The sequence below is a fragment of the Colossoma macropomum genome, unplaced genomic scaffold (assembly GCF_904425465.1).
Source record: "Colossoma macropomum unplaced genomic scaffold, Colossoma_macropomum, whole genome shotgun sequence".
Lineage (NCBI taxonomy): Eukaryota > Metazoa > Chordata > Actinopteri > Characiformes > Serrasalmidae > Colossoma > Colossoma macropomum.
The window spans coordinates 13,258,243-13,280,155 of record NW_023494790.1 but is presented as its reverse complement, the minus strand read 5'-3'; the positions used below and the strand labels follow the sequence as shown (position 1 = coordinate 13,280,155).

Sequence of the window (21,913 nt, the reverse complement as noted above, 5' to 3'; positions counted from 1 at the left end):
TTTGATGTCTATGAGACGGTGTTTGGTAAAGGGCGGCCGTTTTCCAAGTTTATCTGTGTTGGAGAGGGCAGGGAAGAGAGTTGTTTACAAATCATTATCACCAGCTGATATGAAGTCAGTCTTTTCTCACAGCTAAAATCAAAGCTCACTGTTCTCTGCTGGGGTCACAATGAGTTTGGAACTAAGTGGAACTTGTTTTAGTTAACGTAAAGCAGCAGCGTGGAGAGTCAACATCGTATAGACGAATGGAGAATGGACAAGAACACTGCTTCGAACGATGCTTTTATTGTAAGAAAACGGCATATAAATCGCTGAACCTTAAAAAAGCCACAAACGAGTAAGGATTACATTTTTTTGAGGTGTCTGACCTAGTCATGCAGCATCAAAACAAACATGGGATCGATGTTGAATGCCATTGAGTTAAGGCACTTCCATTAATGCCAAAAACTGTGACAAGCACACAATCTCTGTCATGGAGTTATTGGAGAAGTAGGGGACGAAAGAGATCGACGAATTCTACAAAATACCATACAGATAAAACATATTCCAAACAAATTAAATAATATAGCTGGGTTTACTCTGACAATAAACTTTTCTTTCTTTTCTACGAGTATCACAAAATATTAGCACTGAATATGTACACAAATATTTACCTCTGGTCCTACAATAAATAAAAATCCATAATTTGTTTTCCAGCACAGTAGTTTCTGTTCAAGCTATCGTCAGCCTTCAGGAGGCAGTCTTCTAGTCACTGTTTAGATGGATGGAGTGGACTGTGGGCCTGCTTTGTGTGAAAGGTTGAAAGGTCACGCCTGAAAAATGCATGGTGTGGCATTCATGACAGGGTGGATCAAACAGCAGCATGACAGCATGTACATGATGATGTTCTTTGCTGATTCTTCATATGTCTGTATGTGCTCTGACTGCTGTCTTTCACACTGGCACACTAAGGATCACTTGGATTTGTCACAGCCTGCCCCCTGGTGGTATGAAACCTGTAGGCACTGAGCCTTGCTTAAGTCAGATTTGGTATAATGCAAAAGAATGGATGAATGAATGCAGTGCATTTGTGTTGTTGCTGTGGTTTAAAGTGATTTAAAAACAAATAATACACATAAGTGTGATTTTAAGCAAGAGAAAAAAAATATGTGAACAAAAATAATAAAGATAAAAGGCCTTAAAAGGGATTAAAAAAGAAAGGCATTTCATTAACTTAAGGACCTTAAGTCCTTGCAAATGTATCATGTACAGTACCTCTGTGTATAACCAGATGTGGCATGGGAAAGTGTATATTTCAAAAGTAATAATCATGTATATGCATTATCATATATTATTATAGTGGCTAGCAAATTAAAGCTCAGATTAAACCAAAGAACATGGTACTTTATCAGTACCAGTACAAGTTTTCTCCAATACTCCCTTCTTTAAGTGCAATCTATGCACTAGCTGACAGCACTGCTTGTGCTATCAGTGAAAGGCAAATGAAATAGAAGAGTAAGGGCACCATGAATGAAGAGAAATAATGCTATATGAGATGAAGCTATCACAGTCTGCTTCCAGGCCTGTCTGAGGCCAAGGGCTAAGCACACAGGAGCGAACAGAGCTTGGACGGTTATGGTACTTGTGGAGTGCTGCAGGGAGCTGGGACATCCCAATGTAGCTGCAGGAGGGGGAGCAGCATTGGGGAAGGCATCATGGTGACCCAGAGCTGGACTGTTCCTATTTCCTCCTCGAGCAGCAGTCACTCAAACACAGCCATGTCCTGAACGTCCACAATCAGTACGGGCTGATCAGGGCACTTCACGTGGCCTGAGTTTAGAAATCAGCGTCCCAGCCCGAGTTATCATCAGGCGGCGGATCCTCGTTGTCCTCAGGGAAACTGTCGAAATTACTGGTGTCGGTGGGCGATGACACCTGGTGGAGGAAAGAAAACAGTGTATGGGATTTGCTTTTTAGCCTTGCACTAGATGTATTAATGCACTAGAAGAAGTAATGGAAGCTTAAACCCCTCAAATCACAAAAAGAGAAAATAAGTACTGCACGTTGCATAACAAAAAACTAGGTATACCCCGAAATACTTGGCCATCAAACATTTTTGTTTGATTTTGGTTGAAAGTGGCACTTTCAGTTTTCGGCCAAAAAAGAAGAGGCTGAAAAATCTGGCCGAAAAGATCCAAAAAGATTCAACATGTCTATTATGAAGTGTCAAAATCTAAGACTTAATAAATTATTTGAAGGGTAATGAAAACGAGAAACAGTGACTAAAAATGCTGTTTGCTGCCTTTACTCTCCTGCGCTGGGCTCTAAATGACGAACACCAAAGCAAGTTGCATGCTAATATTGCCCCCTGAGAAAATTCAGATTTCTGGACAGGAAATCCATGTGCTTCACAAATTAAAATGTTTTCCATTGTTATACTGGAGATGCTCTGGAATTCAGGTTTAGATGCCTTTGGGAAACCATAACTTATTTTCAAAATTTAACAACTTTAATATTTATTATTATTTAGCAAGCTGTTTAAAATTAAATCAGTCCTCTAGTTCACTTTCCCAGCATGGCAGTCATCGACTCTGAAGCACTGTTAGCATTACATTTATTCAAAAGCATAAATAAAACTATAAAATATATAATAATATAAAATATAAATAATATAAAACTACTCTCTCTTTCGTTTTTCATTTTGAAGCATCATTACTACAGTTGTATTAGCAGCCATCTTCAAACCTTAAGCCAATACAGCTAATAGGTAAACTTTTAGTACTTGTGAACTGTATTAGCCTTGTAGCTCCAGAGAAAAACTAAAGAAGCAAACTTCAGACAACAAACCTGTCTTGTTTGATCAAATGATTTGAGGTAAGAGGGAAATTGTGTGAATTTGATTTTTGGCTGAACCATCACACTTAAGTTTTTAACTGTGTGACTGTTGTACTATTGTCATCCATCTGCAAACTACACAACGTAAAACTCACATCAGGGATAATCGGTGGCGTGAGAGTTCCTTTGCGCAGCCCTTCCCAGTTAAAGCCTTCAAACCATCTGTGGTACAGAGAGAAAAGGTCAGGAATAATACAAGCTCAGCAGTACATCATTTTTCTCCTGTGGTCCATTTATGGCAGAATTATCATAATTCATTTTAATATCAACATTTTCCAACCTGTTTTTATCCCTTAGTATTAAGAAGACTGTTCTTACTGTTCTTTGAAGACTGATAAACGTAAATGACCTTTGTTCTGACTAGCTGTCCTATATTGTGTCTTATTCAAAAAGCAGTCCTGCCTGAAATGCTCCTTATAACTTCAGTGTAAATGAGTGGGGCTAAACTACTGTAGGCTGAATAGACAGACACATATAAATGTGTTGGCATGACTGGGGACTGAATGGTAAATTTTTTTTTGAAACTTTAACAATGTTTAAATACTACCTCAAACTTTTCTGGCAAAGAAAGTTGGGTTTTCATGATACGGGCCTCTAAAATATATCTCTGTAGTGTATAATATGATTCATCACACTACTTACTTGTGCTTTTGGATGTCTTTCACCCCATTTTTCAAGTTTCCCAGTCTCTCAGACGGATTGTCCCTGTATAAAACATTATGAAAATTTAGGATCTGACAATTACTGGCTCCACCACCTGGCTAGCGTACAGGCTGCACAATACTTTCAGGAAGACTAACCTGCATAGTTTCTTTATTAGATTGGCAGCATTTTTGGTGATCTTCTTGGGAAATTCTATCATATCAATACCTCTCAAAATTATATTGTATGTCTTCATTGGATCGGGTCCTGAGAATGGTGGGCTGCAAAAGAAGCAGAGACTTCTTCAATTACTTGTTTATGTGTTAAGTAAATACAATTCTTTCTTTTCCAAAGTTCTTAAAATATGTAATATTCTCAACATAAAGAGGCTATTTTTACCTGCCAGTCAGGAGTTCGTACATGAGGATACCCAATGACCAGTAGTCTGCTGAGATGTCATGGCCTTTGTTGAGAATAATCTCTGGGGCTACATACTCCGGCGTTCCACAGAAAGTCCACGTCTTCTTCCCAAATCCAATCTTTTTGGCAAAACCAAAGTCCACCTGGAATGAAACCAACATATAATATCCATCCTTTTTCTATTTAAGATCATTAATGGGTTTAAAAGATGCTAGCTCACCAGCTTGGCATAGCCTCTGTGATCTAGAATGAGGTTTTCTGGCTTGAGATCCCGATAGATTATGCCTTTGGAATGCAAGTAAGCGAAGGCTTCCACCACACAGGCTGTGTAAAACCTTGTTGTGGAGTCTTCAAAAGATCCTCTGTAGGTGAACATCGGGAAATATTAAAATCTAACAACTAATTTTAAATAACATCTTTCTTGCAGTACTTTTTCAAATAACATCTCTATTGCATGTTGTAGTAACTTTACCTGTCTCTAAGAATGGTCCATAGCTCTCCTCCCAAGCAAGCTTCCATTAACATATACAGATACTTGCTGTCTTTGAATGTCCTGTACAATCTAATGAACATAAAAAACACAAATTCATATTATGTGTGATTAAAAGAATCATTCATTCAAAATGATAACTTTACTAATAATAAAAGAAAGCTAGTGAGGCCACTTAGCATTATCTAAATCATGCTAACTTGTTCCCTTTACATTTCCTAAGCTTATTAGTAACCAAAGCATATTTATTACGAGAAACTACCTCACTATAAAGTCTGAATGGGCCTCCTGCATAATCTGTTTCTCAGAGCGGATGTGCTCCTGTTGCCGTGTGTCTACGATGTGACGCTTTTTCAGAATCTTCATGGCAAACGTTTTGGTCTCTTCACTTTTGAGCTGCACCTGGGGGGAAAGCCAAAGACAAGAATTGGAATGAAGGCATAAACACTGTGCAAACAAACTATCTTACTTTTGTAGGTGCCAATGATAATTATAGAATATGAGTCATGGTCTATTCACGGCTCTGGCATGCTGAATACAGACTGATGGAGAGATTCCTCACATTGCGTATCAGAGGGAGCACTTACATGTCAGGGGTCATTTGATCCCCCAACTATCGAGCAAACGAAGTGCACCACTGGTTAACATGATGTGCCTTGGCTAAAGGCCACTTGTTTTTACCGTGGTGCGGCAGGGCCTAAAATAGGCCCAGGACTTGGGGATTCCACTTTAGGCCTGACAACTGGGCTTTTCCTTACGACACAGAATGAAATGAAATCTGCAGGTCTGCATTGCACCATGCTCCATGTCTCCCTCTCTATGCCAACCTCTCTTACTATTTCATACATGTGTATGAGGGGATACAGGGGAAGCTTACAATCTAGTACATTTATCTAGTGGCAGTGATCTAACACTGCTTTCCCAAATACTGTGGGTTTACAAAGAAAATATGTACAGAATATAGTATTGTTCCTACATAAATATGCTGAATACATACTGTCTGTGCAACATTTGGATGCTTCATATCTGTTATGATTTATTTTCTCCATTTTAGTCACTCAAAATAAGGCAAATTAGTTTTATTTTTCTTGTAATGTTTCATGTTGTTCAGATACTTAGGAGAAACTGATTGTCTTGAAAGGTAGTATGCTTTAGGATATTTTGATCAAATGCCCTTCAGTAACATGACATAGCTATTAACATAGGTTTATACTAGTAGTGGAAAGTTACCCTGAATAGAGCTGCTACATTCCTACATCTGACCTATGTACTAGCCCTGCGCCATGCATGCCACACAGGATCGGACCACTCCTACAGCACAGAATAACATATATGGTTTACCAATAGAGATTTTTTTTGGTTGCAAGATTGAATTTTAAGTTGCAGGAAAGTATAAAGCAGTGGAACTGAAAAACATTCCCAGCTGATTAATGTTGTACTGCAGATGCCAGAGGAGTTCAGAGCACATCACAACAGAAAGCATTCAGAGGTATAAATAAGAATTAAGAATTAAGAATTAAGACATGCATATAAATTGCTGCCCAAAATGTTGGCCATCCTACCAGCTCAACTCGTCCGAATCCTCCCACACCTAAGGTGTCGATGATGTTGAAGTCCACCAGCTTCAGGTTGGAGAAGAAGGCGTTCTCCGCCTCGTATCTGCATTTTTTGAAGTGGAAAAAGGGGAACTTCTTAGATGTATGTACAGTGTATGTAACAGGGAATGTGAAAGGAGCCGGAATGGAGACAGGAAGGCTGTTGACTCGCCCCCTCTCTCTCTGCTCCCGCACTGGGACAGGAATCAGCTCACGCATTTTCCCCTCTTCTTGGTCGAACCAAAAGAAATAATGCAGCACAGTCAAATGGACCCCTCTCAAAAAGCCAAGTAATATTGTAATGAGGATCTTATAGAATCTGGCTGGCAAAACACCCCTGATTCCTTGGTTTATGAGCACGTTCGACAGAGTGCTAGCGACAGGCCCCTCTCAAAAGCAGAGTTAAGGCGCCATTTCCAGTTTACATTTCGAGCGTTGTGGCCAAGTGTCAGCCGAGTGTGGAGAAAGACAGATTTGTCCAGGTCCCCGGAGCCTTCCTGCATCAAGCTTAGCCTCTGATCACTCAGTATCTCTGGATCTGCTCAAGGTCTAGCAAACTTAAAATGATGCAACAGCCACCTAAGTGGACATTCTCTCTTCGTAAAAGTAAAAGTAGCCACAGTCAAAGCAAAGGCAGGCGCAGAAAGTTTCCTCCTACAGATTTCTAACAAATCTCTTGATGATAGGAAACTAACAAAGTCAGAGATTCAGCATGAGCAGCAGAAAGAGTGTTCCCTGAAAGCTGGGACAACAGATGAATGTTAAGACCAGCCCAGTCCTTGTGCTTACAGGACAGTCACTGTGGAAAAACACACTCCAAGTGTGTCCCCCTGCGAGTAGTAGCTTCCACTAGTACTGCCTTCCTGATGATCCCTTCAGTATTTTTAGCTTGTGAACATGGGTTGAGGTTCACCCAGTTAGCATGCCATTCACACATCTGCCCCTCTGCCAACACCTAGCATCAGTCACCACTGTTGCCTTAAAGTTCACTTTCCACCGAGGAGGACGACATAGCTGACTTTGACTCCTCTGCTCTCTGCGGAACATGAACCTGGTCATGTGCCTCAAGAATGTAAAAGCTCAATTGTCCTTCAAGCAGTGTCCTTCAGCTGATCACTTTTATGTAACCAACATGGAGCCTGACATATTTGTCTGAACCTGACAAGATCCGAGCACTACTCTCTAGTTAGCTGACTTTCGGGGGTGTTTGTGCCAAGCTTTCAGGCTACAGTCAAGTGTGGATTCAAAACTTTCTGTGGGTCAGGTTGGATAGGTTATTGGGCCATATTTGGGTTTGGAGCAAAATTTCAGACTTGATTAAAGTTCAAAGTAAACTATAACTAAATTGGAATACAGTTAGTAGGTTAGTGGCTCTCAGACATCTTAATGTGAGTAAGATTTTCGTAATTGTGATTCTATAATGATGTAGTAATGTTGTCTGGCTGGGAAAGTAATAAGGTTGCTAATAAGAAATGAAAGCTAGTGCGACAAGTTCTGAATTTTTGGTTATGTGTTCCCTTAAGTCCTGAGACTCTACACTTAAAGTTGATTGCACAGGGAACAAGGGCGGTAAAGGATCTCATGTGTCATTTATGGGAAGGGAAAACACCTCAGAGGACACCAGCAGCTATCTGACCCAGCAAAGATGCTACATCAGCAGAATGGCTTCATGCTTGAGTGGGACAAACACCACATCGCATGCAAAGGGCAGCACTCTCTGTCAGCCTTTCTGACAGCATTCAGATACTGACACCTTGACGTATGCTAAAAAAAAACCTGTCAGGTCAGTAGGAGCATAGTCTGAGTGATGCGCTGTCCTCAAAAGAAGTCGATTCTGGGTTAGACAGGTGCTTGTTTCCCTGTCACTTTCACTGTCATACTCTAAAGGTATGGTCATACTTGCCCTCTGAGGACGACTAAAGACAGTTTCAAGCCTTTCTTGTGCTTCTTCTTGCCAGGTCACCTACAGGCTATGACCGATGAGTAAACTTGGAATTCAAAGTTCCAGCTTCAGAATTAAACAACACATAACTGTTCAAACATTTATTGCAGCACAAGCTGCAAAATCAATTCAAAAAGCATAAAGATGGGACACACCAAACATATTGGGCCGATCTTGCACTTTAAATGCTCAATCTGGTATTAGGGTTGTGTTAAAAATACTGATGCAGCAATTTTTTGGAATACAATTATGGCCTTATTGATATTTGTATTTATATTTACTGTTACACGTACAAATGAAACACATGCACAAATGAAAGTCTGAGAGCATTATACTGCATCCAGCACACTGTAAACATGTTCACTTATAATCATGATTTATTATTTGTATAAGAAGCCGTGTTGGAGGAAAAAAAGAGTCCAGTTTCACTCTGGCCCGTTCTGTCCTGTGCGTCACACATTCTGCTGCTGCGTGCATGAATAAAGTGAGTATCCTTTACTAACTGTTTTTAGGCATGTATGAACCTTCTTAGTTGTGCACTCGACTTAGCATTAGCTTTTTGGGTATGTCTTTGTAGAGCTCCTTCGTGGTGTAGTGCTGATAGATACTAAAAGGACGATTACTCTGTGCTGTATGTGACCTGTGACTAAGTTGTTATTCACTGATTATTTTACAGCCACAGACTCTCTCATACTTGCCCAAATACTTCGCCCAAATACTGATTGCTGCCTCACAGACTGCTACTGCCTCTTTGAATAAAATGCAGAGAGTTTACTCTTCTGCCTCCCTGAGCTCTAACCAGCTGCCCAACTCCTTTTTAAAACTTACTTTAAAAATTAATAATAAATAATAATAATAATGCAAAAATTAGTAATAATACAAAAATGCCATGTCATCATCATTCTCCCCAACCTTATTAATTTATTCATTATCACTGCAGTTTTTAGAACAAATGTTAAGATAAACATTGATGCTGCAATACCGAGCCATATCTGGTATCAAATAAAATTGCTGGTAACTGCAGCTACTGACATCCAGGCAAGCAGCTGATGACCTGAGGGCCTAAGTGACGGCTAAGGTAATTAGTGCTTAGGGTGAACAGGGCTGCCTGCAGGGCTGTCTGCAGTGTGGAATTATTTTTCAATCAATAAAAATGGTATTGTAACTGTAAACTGTTAACTTTGCAAAAGTGGAAGTACTACTTTCAAAGACTTTACTAGATCTAGAGATGCTCCAATATCACATTTTTCCCTTTAGATACCAATACTAAGTCCAGATATTTATAAAAATCCCCTTATATATATATATATATATATATATATATATATATATGTTTATACAATTTTAAATACTAAATATTTTGGTAAATGCTGTGTTTTATGTCACAAAAAACATACCAAGATTGAATTGATGTTAAATTAAATAAATTATTTTTATGTTTATTTAATACTTACAGTTAGTATTAGCTATATACAGACTTATAAGACCTATATTTAACAACTTAAGAAAACGTAAAATATTTCTATTGTGCAAAATAGTTAAAAACAGAATTGAATAATAAACAGACAAACCAGAGGCACAAATGTGTAAGCATGCAGTAACCTCTCTGGCTTGGCAAAACGGTGCTAAATATTGTTTCACGTCTTAATTTCTCAGATCATTGATCTCATATGTGCATCCATACACTTGTGCTAATATCTATGATCATTTGTCTCTGCTGGAGTAAATATTACAGTCACACAATCAGTACTAGCTGTTTCAGCAGATTTCTTAACTTGATGGCAGCATCTGGCCACAAGGCAGGCTTACGGGCTGCTACGCAAAAGGCTAAACCAAGGCTAAAGGAGGCGGTTCCTTCCATATCTCTCTATTGTTTGCTCTCTCAAAAACAACCTGGACTGTCCTTAACTCAGACTGTAACTGACTACACAGCCAGAGATGATCACTGATCCCTACAGTTAGTGTGTTTTGCACTGTTGTGTGTTATACCATATACAACAGTGCAAAACACACTAAGTGTGGCTCTTTACTCAAATGGTTGCATTGTCTGTGCTTATTTGTGGCATACCAGTGAAATTTATACCTTAGGAACAATTCCATCAAGCATATTAGCCACTACCATTGCCCACCATTTCTTCCCACAAAATAGCGGCACTGCAGATTTTGCCATGATCATTTTTACTGCTGCTTGCCAACCTACACCACCGCTGTGCTGTTAAGTTGTATCAACTGGTGCACATGCACGCATCGCTCTGTAGCATGCGTGCGTGTCAGAAATTGCTTCATGGTATCGGTATCCCCATTACTGATGGGGATACTATGTATAAGTGCCAGTATCAGCATCGTGATGGATACGTTATCGGTGCAACCCTAATTATAACAAATTTGATCAAACTCCATACTACAGGCTGTCTCGCCTTTTCTTGCCAGGCAACTTACTGTATATCATAGCACACACCGTATATCACAGCATGTACGTATATAACATATATAACAGAATTCCTAGCAGTGTTCCTTACTATTAAGGATAGTATTAAACACGAGAGTTGCGATTTACATAACAGCTTCAACATTAATATTTGTACAGCCTTATATCAATGATAATTCCTCATATCAATCAGCATTACCATGATTGCCTCTGAACTGGGTTGTTTACATTGCCATGGTTACAGCCTTTGCCCCCTGAAAGGTGTCAGCTTGCAGGAGGAAGCTCTAAAATCCATAAGAGGGAAGAGCCAGGCCCAGCGTCACATGGTGCCATTTGAGAGTTGATGACAGCTGAAATGCAAGGCGAGGGTTCTGAGAAAAGGTGCCGATGACTGGTGTCGTGTCGCGAGTGACTGTGATTTTCCACTGCTGTAGCAGCCTGCCTGGGCTGCTGCCACCCCTGGGAGTTCACACACCCCAGGCACACTTTAACACAGCAGTAAACAAGTCCAGCATACAGAGTGATGGACTTACCTGCCACATTATGACCTCTGGAAGAGCTTTAGAGTACTCAAACCACTCAATTACACTGGATTTTTCATGACAGCAAACACTTTCAGTATATTGTTAATATTTTTATGAATCAAAAAGGCAAAGATTTCTAATGTTTCACTTGAGACATAATAAAGGACAGAACAGCAGGTCTCTTGAGGTTAGCCTTTAGCCTATCATAGACACCAGCCACACTTCTGTTTCCTCTTACACCGGCATCACAACGAGGGTCTTGGTGCCTGGTTCTCGCAAAAAATTCAAGGCTCAGGAGTTTCTCAGCTGCTACTGATAGTGTAAATAGCTTTTAATATTTACCAAATTTCAGCAGTGTCTGGCAGTGCTAGATATAAAGAGAAATACACATACAAGAATGCAAAATAGCATCTAGATAAGCAATAGATTTTTTTGTCCATAAATTGTTGTTTGGAGAAAAAAGCAGTATTCAATCAAAAGAACCCCTTGCCAACTGTTAAGCATGGGGGTGGATCTATTATGTTTTGGGGCTGTGTGGCAGCCAGTGACACAGGAAATACTGCATGGGTAGATGAAAGAATAGATTCCGCTAAATATCAGCAAATTCTGGAAGCAAATGTGACACAGTCAGTCAAAGAAACTGAAGCTGAAAACAGGCTGGGTTCTACAACAAGACAGTGATCCAAGACGGACCTTAAAATCCATCATGAACCAAGAAATGCAAGATGAAGCATTTGGAATAGTCCTCACAGTCCCCTGACTTAAAAATCACTGAAAATCTGTGAGTAGATCTTAAATGTGCTGTGCATGCAAGGTGGCCTATGAATGTAGTAACACTCCTAGCTGGTTACAAAACACATTTGCAAACTGTGAAACTAAGTACTGACGTAGCAGGTGTCGAAATCTTTGCACATGCCACAACTGCTTATTTATTTATTCTTTTTAAGTTAATCAAATATAAAGAAATTGTGCATTAACATTTGCAAAACAATGTTTTTTGCCAGGCCCAGAGATCTGCAGCATGTTTATGTGCACATATCTTCAGAGAAAGCAATATTGACACAAGTTTATCTGTACATTGTTTCTGTTTAATCCTTTTAAGTGTAAGTATCTTAGGGTCTTGTTCATGAGTGATGGGAGTGACGGGATCATGAGATTGGCCGCTGGCTGGGACAGGCAGCAGCAGTAATGCGGTCACTGTACCAGATTGTAGTGATGAAGAGGGAGATGAGCCATAAGGCAAAGCTCTCTGTTTACCCTCATTTATGGTCATAAGCTTTGGGTAATGACCGAAAGAATGAGATCACAGACACAAGCGTCGGAAATGAGCTTTCTTCGATGGTTGCGGGCTACACTCTACTTGATCGGGTGAGGAGCTCAGTCATCCGGGAGGAGCTCAGAGTAGAGCCGCTACTCCTCCACATGAGAGCAGCCAGTTCAGGTGGTTCGGGCATCTGATCAAGATGCTCCCTGGACGCCTCCTGGTCCAAAGTCCGGCCCTTGGGTCAAATGCGGCCTGCGGACAGATTTTAATTGGTCTGCGGCATCACTCTTAGGAACACATTATTAGTGGCCCGCCGGCACGTTGCAATTTTTCCTTTCGCCTGGCGGCGGCAGTAGTATGTACATCTATAGTACGTTGTACCACTGTGTTATCAAAGTTCGCTAAACTTAAGAGCCATTTTCTCTGACTGGACCTCCAAATTAAATTACAGAAGTACATTTAGTGAAGTCTACAGCAAAAAAGCACAAAGTTGACAGTGAGAAATGATGATTTCAAGAGAGATGGAAATCAGAATATTTTTTCCTGGAGAGCCACAGCAAATGTGTGTGTCTCATTTGTCAGGACACTACTGCGGTAATGAAGGAATTTAATATTAAGAGACATTACGAAACAAAGCATGGGCATTACAGTACATATTCAGGAGATGAGAGGGAAACTTAAGCTGGAATCTCACAGCAGCAACTTTTCTGCAGGGCACAGGGGCGCAGGAGAATGTGACCAGAGCGAGTTATGAGGTGGCTATGCTAATCGTTAAGCATGGAAAACCTTTGTCTGATGGTAATTACGTGAAAGAGTGCTTAACTAAGGTGGTCGAGGTCATTTGCCCTGAAAAGAAGCAGGACTTTATGACCATTAGTCTTGCCCATAACACTACAGCCCGGAGAATTGAGGACATATCATCAGACATCAAGAATCAAGTGAGAGGTGTCATGCTCTTGACTGTTTTTCATCAGCTTGTGATGAAAGTACCGATGTGAGTGATACTGCCTAGATGCTAATCTTTGTGAGAGGTGTGGATGATAACATGAATATCACTGAAGAATTGCTGAATCTTCAGAGTCTGAAGGGCCAGACAAGAGGAGTGGATTTATTTCAGTCTGTGCTTTCAGCAGTTGAAGACATTAAACTGTCCTGGGACAAAATGAGTGAAATAGCTACCAACAGCACACCAGCGATGGCGGGTGAGCGGAGTGGATTAGCCTCACTCATCTGCAGCAAAGTCAGTGAGCAGGGCGGGAGCACCGTTAAACTTCACTGCTTAATACACCAGCAGGCTCTGTGCGCTGAGTGCCTGAAATTTGACCATGTCATGACTACAGTAATGAAAGCTGTGAACATGATTCGCACCAAAGCCCTTTACCACTGTCAATTTCAGCAGTTTCTTTAAGATATCGTGGCTGAATATGGTGATGTCATTTATGACAACAATGTCCGATGGCTCAGTCGTGGATCTGTGTTGCAACGCTTTTTCTCACTTAGACCGCAGTTTATGACTGAAAAGGAACATCCAGTGAGGGAACTGTCTGATCCTGTTTGGCTGGCAGATATGACATTTTCAGTCAATAACACGAAGCACTTGAATGCGCTAAACACCAGCCTACCAGGAAAAGATGCTGTTGTGAGCCAGCTGTATGCGCACATCAAGGCCTTTGCTACCAAGCTCCGACTATTCAAGAGCCATCTGTCGCAAACCGAGCCAAACATGACACACTTTCCCCCGCTGCGAGAGGTGGTGGACAGTTTTCCAAGCGAGAAGGTTGGTTGACACAGGGGAAAATATGTGACTGTGGCTGCTTCTCTATCAGAGGAGTTTAATGAGTGCTTTAAGGATTTCGCTGAGATTGAGGAGGACATGCTCATTTTCTCTCTGTCCTTTCACGGTGGCCGTAGACGCTGCTCCACTATAGCTTCAGATGGAGCTGACTGAGATGCAGTGCTATGATGAACTTCATAGCCGACATCAGCAGGTCTCTCTTCAGAACTTTTATCAAAACCTGAATAAGGAGAGATTTCCCCAGATGCAAACACATGCCAAGAGAATGCTCAGCTTATGTGGGTCCACATTTGTGAACAGACCTTCTCTGTTAAATAAGAACCGCTTGAGATCCAGACTGACCGATCACCACTTACATGACATTTTGCTTATCACAACTACAGCCGTCAAACCAGACTTAACATGTATAATGCAGTCGAGGGCGCAGCTCCACCACTCACATTAGTTTGCAGTGAGCTTTCTCTTCTGGCGAGTTGTAGCATCTGGTTTGAACTTTGACAAAAGGAATATTTTTTTGTATATAGTTGGTTATGTGACTGTCGGTTATGAGAAATATAAGACGTTCCAGAGGTCTGGTAATTCATAGGAACTAAGTAGTAAAATATAATCTACATAAGAAATGCTGAAAGAAGTTTTAAAGATGCAGTATTGTGTATAAATGTTTTAAAGAAAATGTTCACCCTAAATAATCTGCATTATGCTGTGATAGTTTTCACTCTTTTGATATCCTGATGCAGGTATTGCGCTAAAATGAAATTCAGTAGTTAAATAAATATAAATCACTCTGTACATCTGTGTTTTTTTCATATTTAGAATACAATGTTTTGAATATTTTTTTTAAAATATATTTTTGGAACACGAGACCGGCCCTCAGGTATTTGTAGGATGTGGTCCAAACTGGCTCGCTTTGAAAAAAGTTTGGACACCCCTGCGCTGAAGGGATTATGTCTCAATGTTGGCCTGGAAGCAGAATGAGCTGGAAGAAGTTGTGGGGGACAGGGCCATCTGGGATTCTCTGCTTTCCCAACTGCTACCGTGAACCTATCTGGACTAAGCGGTTAATGATGATGTTTAATCCTGTCGCACAATAAAAATATTTTAGATTTACTTCAATCGTTTCTTATTAAAGGTGAAGGAACATCCCAGAATACATCACTGTACCTACAAAATAAGTTTACTTATGCATGTTTACTTATGTGACAAAATGTGTATATTTATAAACACACACACACACACACACACACACACACACACACACACACTATACTGTGATATATACCGAAATCTCAGTTCTACTGTGAGGCTACTAGGTAAGGGAAGTTGATTTTTCACTGAACTGTGCCTTTTACCCCGAATGCCAGACTTTGCCAAAGGAATGTCTGGACCCTCACACAGCCTCTACTCTTTAGGAAAAAAAAATCCATGTGGACAATAAAAAGCTTTGGCCCAACACAATGCTTGGTCACATTCCTCCATTTCGAAGTGGCCACTTCTCTATATTTCCACCTCTGTGGATGCAGCTGTAAAAATAAGCCTTAAGTCTGAACGCCAGCTTCCTCAGGGGTCAATGATTAGCTAAGCCTGGCCGAGTGCTAGGGTTTGACCTTATGCTCAACAATGTGCAAAAAATGACAGAAAGCATCATAGTACAGGCAGCCTACCCAGGTGTTCCTCCACAATGCAGCATTTGACATGATTATGTTCCCTTGACCTGAGAGGGCCATTCAAAGCCTAGGTCAGCACATGCTTGGTTTGACCTTGTCATTTCATATTTTACTCATATTCATATTCACTCACATTTTTTTGTGTGAGCAACATATTCCACATTACTCAAGTTGTAACTCAATTATTTGAACTATTATACAATTAATGACTAATGTTTGAAGTGTGAATCTAATACAAATTACTAAATTAATGCTATTCACTCATAAGTAGTAGCAATATGAGTATTTTCATAAAATGATGGGGTTGGCTCTCTACAATCAGGAGCATTTTCTTCATGTTCCACAGATATTATTTTAGGTCTGGGGCTGTTTTCTTACTGTAGTTGGTTTCATATTGTCCATGTTTTATTTTTTTACATATTTGTACTGATAAAAAGGAAAATAAAACTTACATGAATATCCACACTAATTGAAAGTACTAGTGTTTTTGTGTCTAAAACTGATACCACTGATTCCCTGAACTACTGAAGAACCATTTCGTTCCTGTAGTTCAGAAACTTTAGTTCAATCAATCGTGACTGAACTAAACCAAGACAGCAAAGCCACTGACATTTGTGTTTCTCTGATTCATAGGTTGCTAGACTACGAGTGAGTTTCAGTGAAAAATCAAATATACAAAGCTTGCCAGTTACGCCCAGATGTAGTTGATCAGCCAGAACATGTTATGGTGACCAAATTTTGCTTCTTTATGAGGCTCAGGTTACTAACACTAGAAGTCAAAAGTAACCCAAATCTTTTCCGTAAATACCTGCCAAAACTCCTCAACTCACCCAAACAGATCCCAGGTCTTGCAAACTAAGGTCAACGTGGAATAGGACAGTAAGACACCGGTGTTGTGCCGAATTTTGACCTTACAGAATCCGACTCCCCTTCACGTCCTTGTGCGGCAGTTGGACAGGTGGATGCTCGATTATTTATGAACATCTTCAGTTTAAAATCCAAGATTAACAGTTATTTATGAAAAGAAACAACAGAAATCACAAACGTAATCTTTAGCATATCCATGCCTGCATTATGTGTGTGCACACGAAGAGGAGTTGGAATTTGGCACAACATCTGTTTCTAAAATGGCTGTCTGCTGCTTTTGTGTGCACTTCATGTGAAGTTGTGGTCATTTTAATAGGTTACAGCAAGTCATACTGTATCCTAAACCACAACGACAAGTCTGTGCAACCTTAATAAAGACATAGATATGGATTGAGCAGTTTGAGAGCAAGTTTAAAAGGAAATGATTTGAGTGACTATAGACTTCAGGTGTTGCTGGAAATTTTAACCCTTAAAGCTCCAGACACCAAACGTCTTGTCTGTTTGATTACATTGGGGTTAAACTGTGCAAATTAGATTTTTCATCAACTTTTCCTTCAATGATTTTTAAGTGTGCTAACTTTGCCTTATGCTATGTGTGTATTTTTGTCTCAGAGTTAATATTTTGGCCATAAATGGGAATCGTATTTGGTCTGTTTTTAGAGCTGGTCAGAAGGTCTCTGGTACATAAATGCTTAACAGTACTACTGACCTCCCACGAATCTTAGCTTCGCTGTCTGCAGGCTCCTCTCATTGTGCGGATAACTCTGGCCATATGATCTGTGAGTGGCCTTTGTTTCAACCTGACTTGGACACTATAGGGAATAACAATTCAGAGAACTGGACCAAAGGAAAAAAAGACATACTGACTTTGGCTGTGGTCTGAGGCGTTTCCAACTACTTATTAAACCTTAGAAGTCTAAACTATAACTGACTTTGTTAAGAGGTGGTCAGGGACAGCATGGTCAGCTGGCCTTTACTTGAGGGCAAAAAGCCAGGAAAAAAATAAGCAACTTATGTAACCATAAGACTGAGTTTCTGCTGTTAGCAGATGCATCTCATAGTAGGCAATATCGCAATATTGTCAACATCTGAATTGATTAGAATGTCATGCATTTCAGAATAATGCTGAATATTTCAGCACACCATCAATGTTTATTTCTTAGTTGTGTAACATGTATAGGACACCTGTTAGTGAGACTTATACAGCAGTTAGAGTAAGTTAGACTTATCGTTTGTTCAGTGCTACAAAAACATATAAGACATTGTTCATGCCCTTGAGCAGTGCACCTATGGCCAGCCAATCACAAATGAGTGCAGTCAGCCACATGATTTGTAAGGATGGCTTACTTCTGGAGGTGTCCTCAGTCGCTGCATATAGAAGCTGCTTATGCTAGGCAATTCCCGGGAGAAACAACATGCCAACAGAAGGGACGCCCCCTTACATGTTTATGCAACTCCAGTTTGCAAACATATTCCTCACTATGTATGCATGCAATGATGTTTCCCTTCAAAACATTTGATTTTTTTCCTGACATCTGCTTATAATGTTTGTGTGCGTTTATGAGATAAAAACAATCAAAATTCAGTTTTATATGACCAAATACTGTTTATACCTTAAAATAAACAGGCTGTTTTTGTTACTGAGCCTTTAAGACTGATATATGTAAACAATGATGTTAACTTGCTGACCTCTTAACAAGAAAAATGAGGCCTACTATGTTAAAAAAAACAGTCCAGGCTAAAATGTACAGAAAACTGTTAAGTTCAGACATCCTCAGACACTCTGAATAAAATAAACGTCCTGAGAAAAGCTGCACTCAGGGGTACTGAGAAGTATGTGTGTGTAATGAACAAGGTTTACATTAAACTGCATGCATTTCATGGTTTCATGGTATAAGACTTCCTGGTTTATCTATTTCCAATAAAGTATTTTAGAATCCCTGAAAGACTGTGTAGAGGTTGTTACTGTCGAGGAGTATGTTTGTGTAGCCTCTGCATTTTTAAGTCAGTGAAAGTCCAGAAGCAATAACCATGCAGTTTTTTCTACAGTCAGACCTAAAGACAATCTGAATATTATGGCTCAACACTGTTTAAACTCTGTTTAAGTGATGCCCTGATGTGTCTGAGAGCTCGTTATTGATGTGAGCTGAGCTCTGATTGGTCTGTATACAGCATGCGCATGAACTTCATCCTCTACCCTGAGTCTGATTAGATTAGGCCAGTCAGCTTAAACAACGACAGCATGACAGAATCACTGTTCAGAGTTTATGAAGAACCTGTATTAGACTAGATTTCTATCTCAGTCGTTCACAACCGTTTATCTTGAGTTGAGCTGTGAAAGATCTCAGCAAGTTTTGTGTTTGGCTGCTAATAATAACACTGTTTTCTTTAGTTCATATGAAAATGAACACAGATGACCGTTTGGATGTGGTCTGTTCCTTGTGTGTGCTGGTTAAAGTCTCCTCTGTCCTTCTCCATTTAACTGGACATCTCTGTAGTGTTTTTCCTTTTAAATTTATCGCGCTTTGTTCTTACTGGTTTCTAAGCTGATACGCTCATAATTTATTTTTACTCTGTAACGTTATTGAAAAACAAAGTAGCGAAGTGAAAGTATTTCATTAAAAATGAACTCGAGTAAAAGTAAAAGTACTATAATATAATTCTACTCCAAAAAGTAACGTTACAGGGAAAATTACAGCAACGAGAGTAAATGTAATTCATTACTTACACCTATGGCTGCACTGATATTCCCAACAAACAGGAACCGCACAGCATTTAATCAGTCGTATGTAAATGTATTCATGATTTCACAAATGTGTAGTTTAATTATATGTTTTATATGTTTCAAGTTTATTTCGGTAAAGTAAGAAAAGGTGTTTTCATGAAAAGGACCCTGTAAGCACTGAGTGTTTTAGCTTGGACTGCTTTTTTGACGATGCACAATTCAGGACAGCCAATCAGTACAGAGTTCATCTACATATATCAGTTTTAAAGGCACTGTAACAAAAGAGCGTGTTTAATTCTAAAACATAAAGAGAGGTTGGTAAATGGTCATGTAAAGATTAATTATAGTGCATAAAGCCTCACAAATGTTTTAAGCAGACCTCAAGGAAAATGTAGGATATGGGCCTTTTGAAACAAAGCTTATATTTAAACATGGTGATTAAACATGGTTTCCGCTTGTACATTGCTCATACCTTTTTGCTGCAGAGCAGAATTCTTTCTACCAAGTTCTTTAAGGACAAATACTGAACACAAAGGCCTCTCTAAAGTATAATACAAAATATTGAGCTTTTATAGTTCTTCAGATTACAAAGACCCCCACACGAAAAAAATTAACTTGCAAAAAGAGTGAAAAAAGTTTTTTTATGTAAAAATGGGCCACTTCTGCTCATCAACAACAACTAAAATATTTCTCTACCTCCACACATTCTTGTAGAGGTAAGCCCTCGGAATGCAAAGGCTGGCAGTCAAAGTGCCTAGTACAGTATAAGGTGTCTCCTTAGTGTCTCCTTAGTTTCAGGACAGAGTGTCCCCACTGCTGCGCTGGCAAAGCACAGAGTGATCTGATATAGCTTTCCTGTGTGTGCTGTGGGCTTAGCTCTGATGACCAGGACAAGCGCAAAGCCAGCCAGAGGTAATGGTCGGTCCCCTTAACAGAAGGTGAAGTACTGAATGGAAATAGGTCACCTTCCCACTGAACGTGGAAACATCTACAAATCTGAGCGGGGTAGGTGGTTGTGTTTGTGTGTAAAGATCCCCTTCAAATAAAATCCATTTTCAACATTAGTCACCAGTAACTAACTAATAATTAAAATTTATGGCAGTTTCAGTACATATCATGTTATATATATTTCAATATAGTTTATTTTATAAAGCATCCTAAGCTACAAACTTATTTTTGTAACTGGCTTAGATTCACTTTTTAACAAGAAACATTTTTAACTTTTCTCTCTGGGTGGGTAGGATCCCCCCCCCCCCCCGATTACTAACATAGATGTTAACCAGTGATGCTAGGTGTCTCTTAGCTGACGTAACAGAAATGCCAGTTAGTGTTCTCCTCTAAGCGCACTGAGTTGTCGATGATGTTGCGTCAGCAGCAATTCGGACAGATGTGGTGGCTGGCTTCACATGACTTAAGGAACAATGTGCTAGCCTTCATCCTCTTAGTGCTGGTAGTATTGTGTGTTTGCAGTCATGTCCAATTCCACCCTACCAAGCAGGTGAAATTGGACATGACTAAATTTGGGAGAAAATAGGGAAAAATACCAAAAAATAAGAAAAAAAGTTTTTTAACGTACAATATATAGATAAATCTATGTCAACATTGCTTTCCAACACTAGCCTCACGTGCCTCGCAAAAATGGTGCTAAATGTTGTTTCATTTCTGAATTTACAAGGCTACAAGGAAAATGTAGGATATTATTCAGCAGCATTTTGTTCAAATTTTACGTTCCACTTGAAATGGAGCAGCAGTTACATTCTCACACCTGTATATGTGAAATGTAACTACTTCACCATTAAAGGTTGATTGGAGAATTCGAACAAGAAGCCAACTTCAGCTTCACAGAATTTCTTTGTCTCATATGTGTGTCCCATATACTCATGCCTCCAGCTGTCCGACACTGGAATTTGGAAAATATTAGTCATTCACATATCAGTACCAGATGGACTGTGGCACTCTCGGATACAGCTGACTGAGTTAGGGAGTTTCCCAGGTGGTACGAGAGGAAACATAAACATGGCAATCCCTCTGGTGTCCATGTTAAGCTAAAGCTAATCCCAAAAAACTGGCCATCCGTTGCCTCGAAAACAAAGTGGACTACTTCAGATGCAATGGTCTAGACAGCACGAGGTGATCAAAGATATGCTGCGTTTGCATGAGAAACATGACGGAAATATCCATGATCCACGCAGCTAAACGGTCTACATTAGCATGGTTTACAGTGGTTTGTACACTGTGTTATCTGTGCTTTTTGCGGTATAATGTTTACCACAAAACTCATACCTGTGGAAGAATATCATCCAGTTTATGGGATAAACCAGTATACTGCCCACAACAAACAACCTCCAAATCTCAAACAAAAGGGTACCACAAGCCAGTGAGAGAGTTTAGAGGTTCCTGTGGTAATATGCTACGTATTTCTTGCACTTAATTTTACCGGGGAAGTCCATGGTCCATGTATATGTGGGGCTTTATGTACTAAAACAGTCATAATTGTTGTTTTACGTGACCATTTTTCAACTTCTTTTTATTAAACATCCTATTTTTGTTACTGTACCTTTAGTCCAGCAAGCCAGACTTTTTTCAGCAGAAAGTCTGGTAACATTCATTGCATAGTGTGGTCAAGAACTGCCTACTTTGACAGAAAGGGGCAATTTGAGTAACATGCAAACTGACCAATTAC

The 21,913-nt window shown here is 39.8% G+C and overlaps 1 protein-coding gene across 2 annotated transcripts in view; it reads right to left on the bottom strand.

The window, feature by feature from the left end:
• Window positions 1-266: 266 nt before the first annotated feature.
• prkg1b (protein kinase cGMP-dependent 1b) overlaps window positions 267-21,913 on the bottom strand; it is a 165,958-nt gene continuing 144,311 nt past the window's right edge. For both annotated transcript variants that reach the window (XM_036572204.1, XM_036572203.1), the window contains exons 10-18: window positions 5,989-6,085; window positions 4,689-4,828; window positions 4,409-4,498; window positions 4,157-4,298; window positions 3,916-4,079; window positions 3,675-3,797; window positions 3,517-3,579; window positions 2,970-3,036; window positions 267-1,914 (exon numbers count right to left, since the gene is read on the bottom strand). In XM_036572204.1, the coding sequence (XP_036428097.1) occupies window positions 1,816-1,914; window positions 2,970-3,036; window positions 3,517-3,579; window positions 3,675-3,797; window positions 3,916-4,079; window positions 4,157-4,298; window positions 4,409-4,498; window positions 4,689-4,828; window positions 5,989-6,085 (985 nt within the window). In that variant the 3' untranslated portion in view covers window positions 267-1,815. The remainder of the gene's footprint in view (window positions 1,915-2,969; window positions 3,037-3,516; window positions 3,580-3,674; window positions 3,798-3,915; window positions 4,080-4,156; window positions 4,299-4,408; window positions 4,499-4,688; window positions 4,829-5,988; window positions 6,086-21,913) is intronic.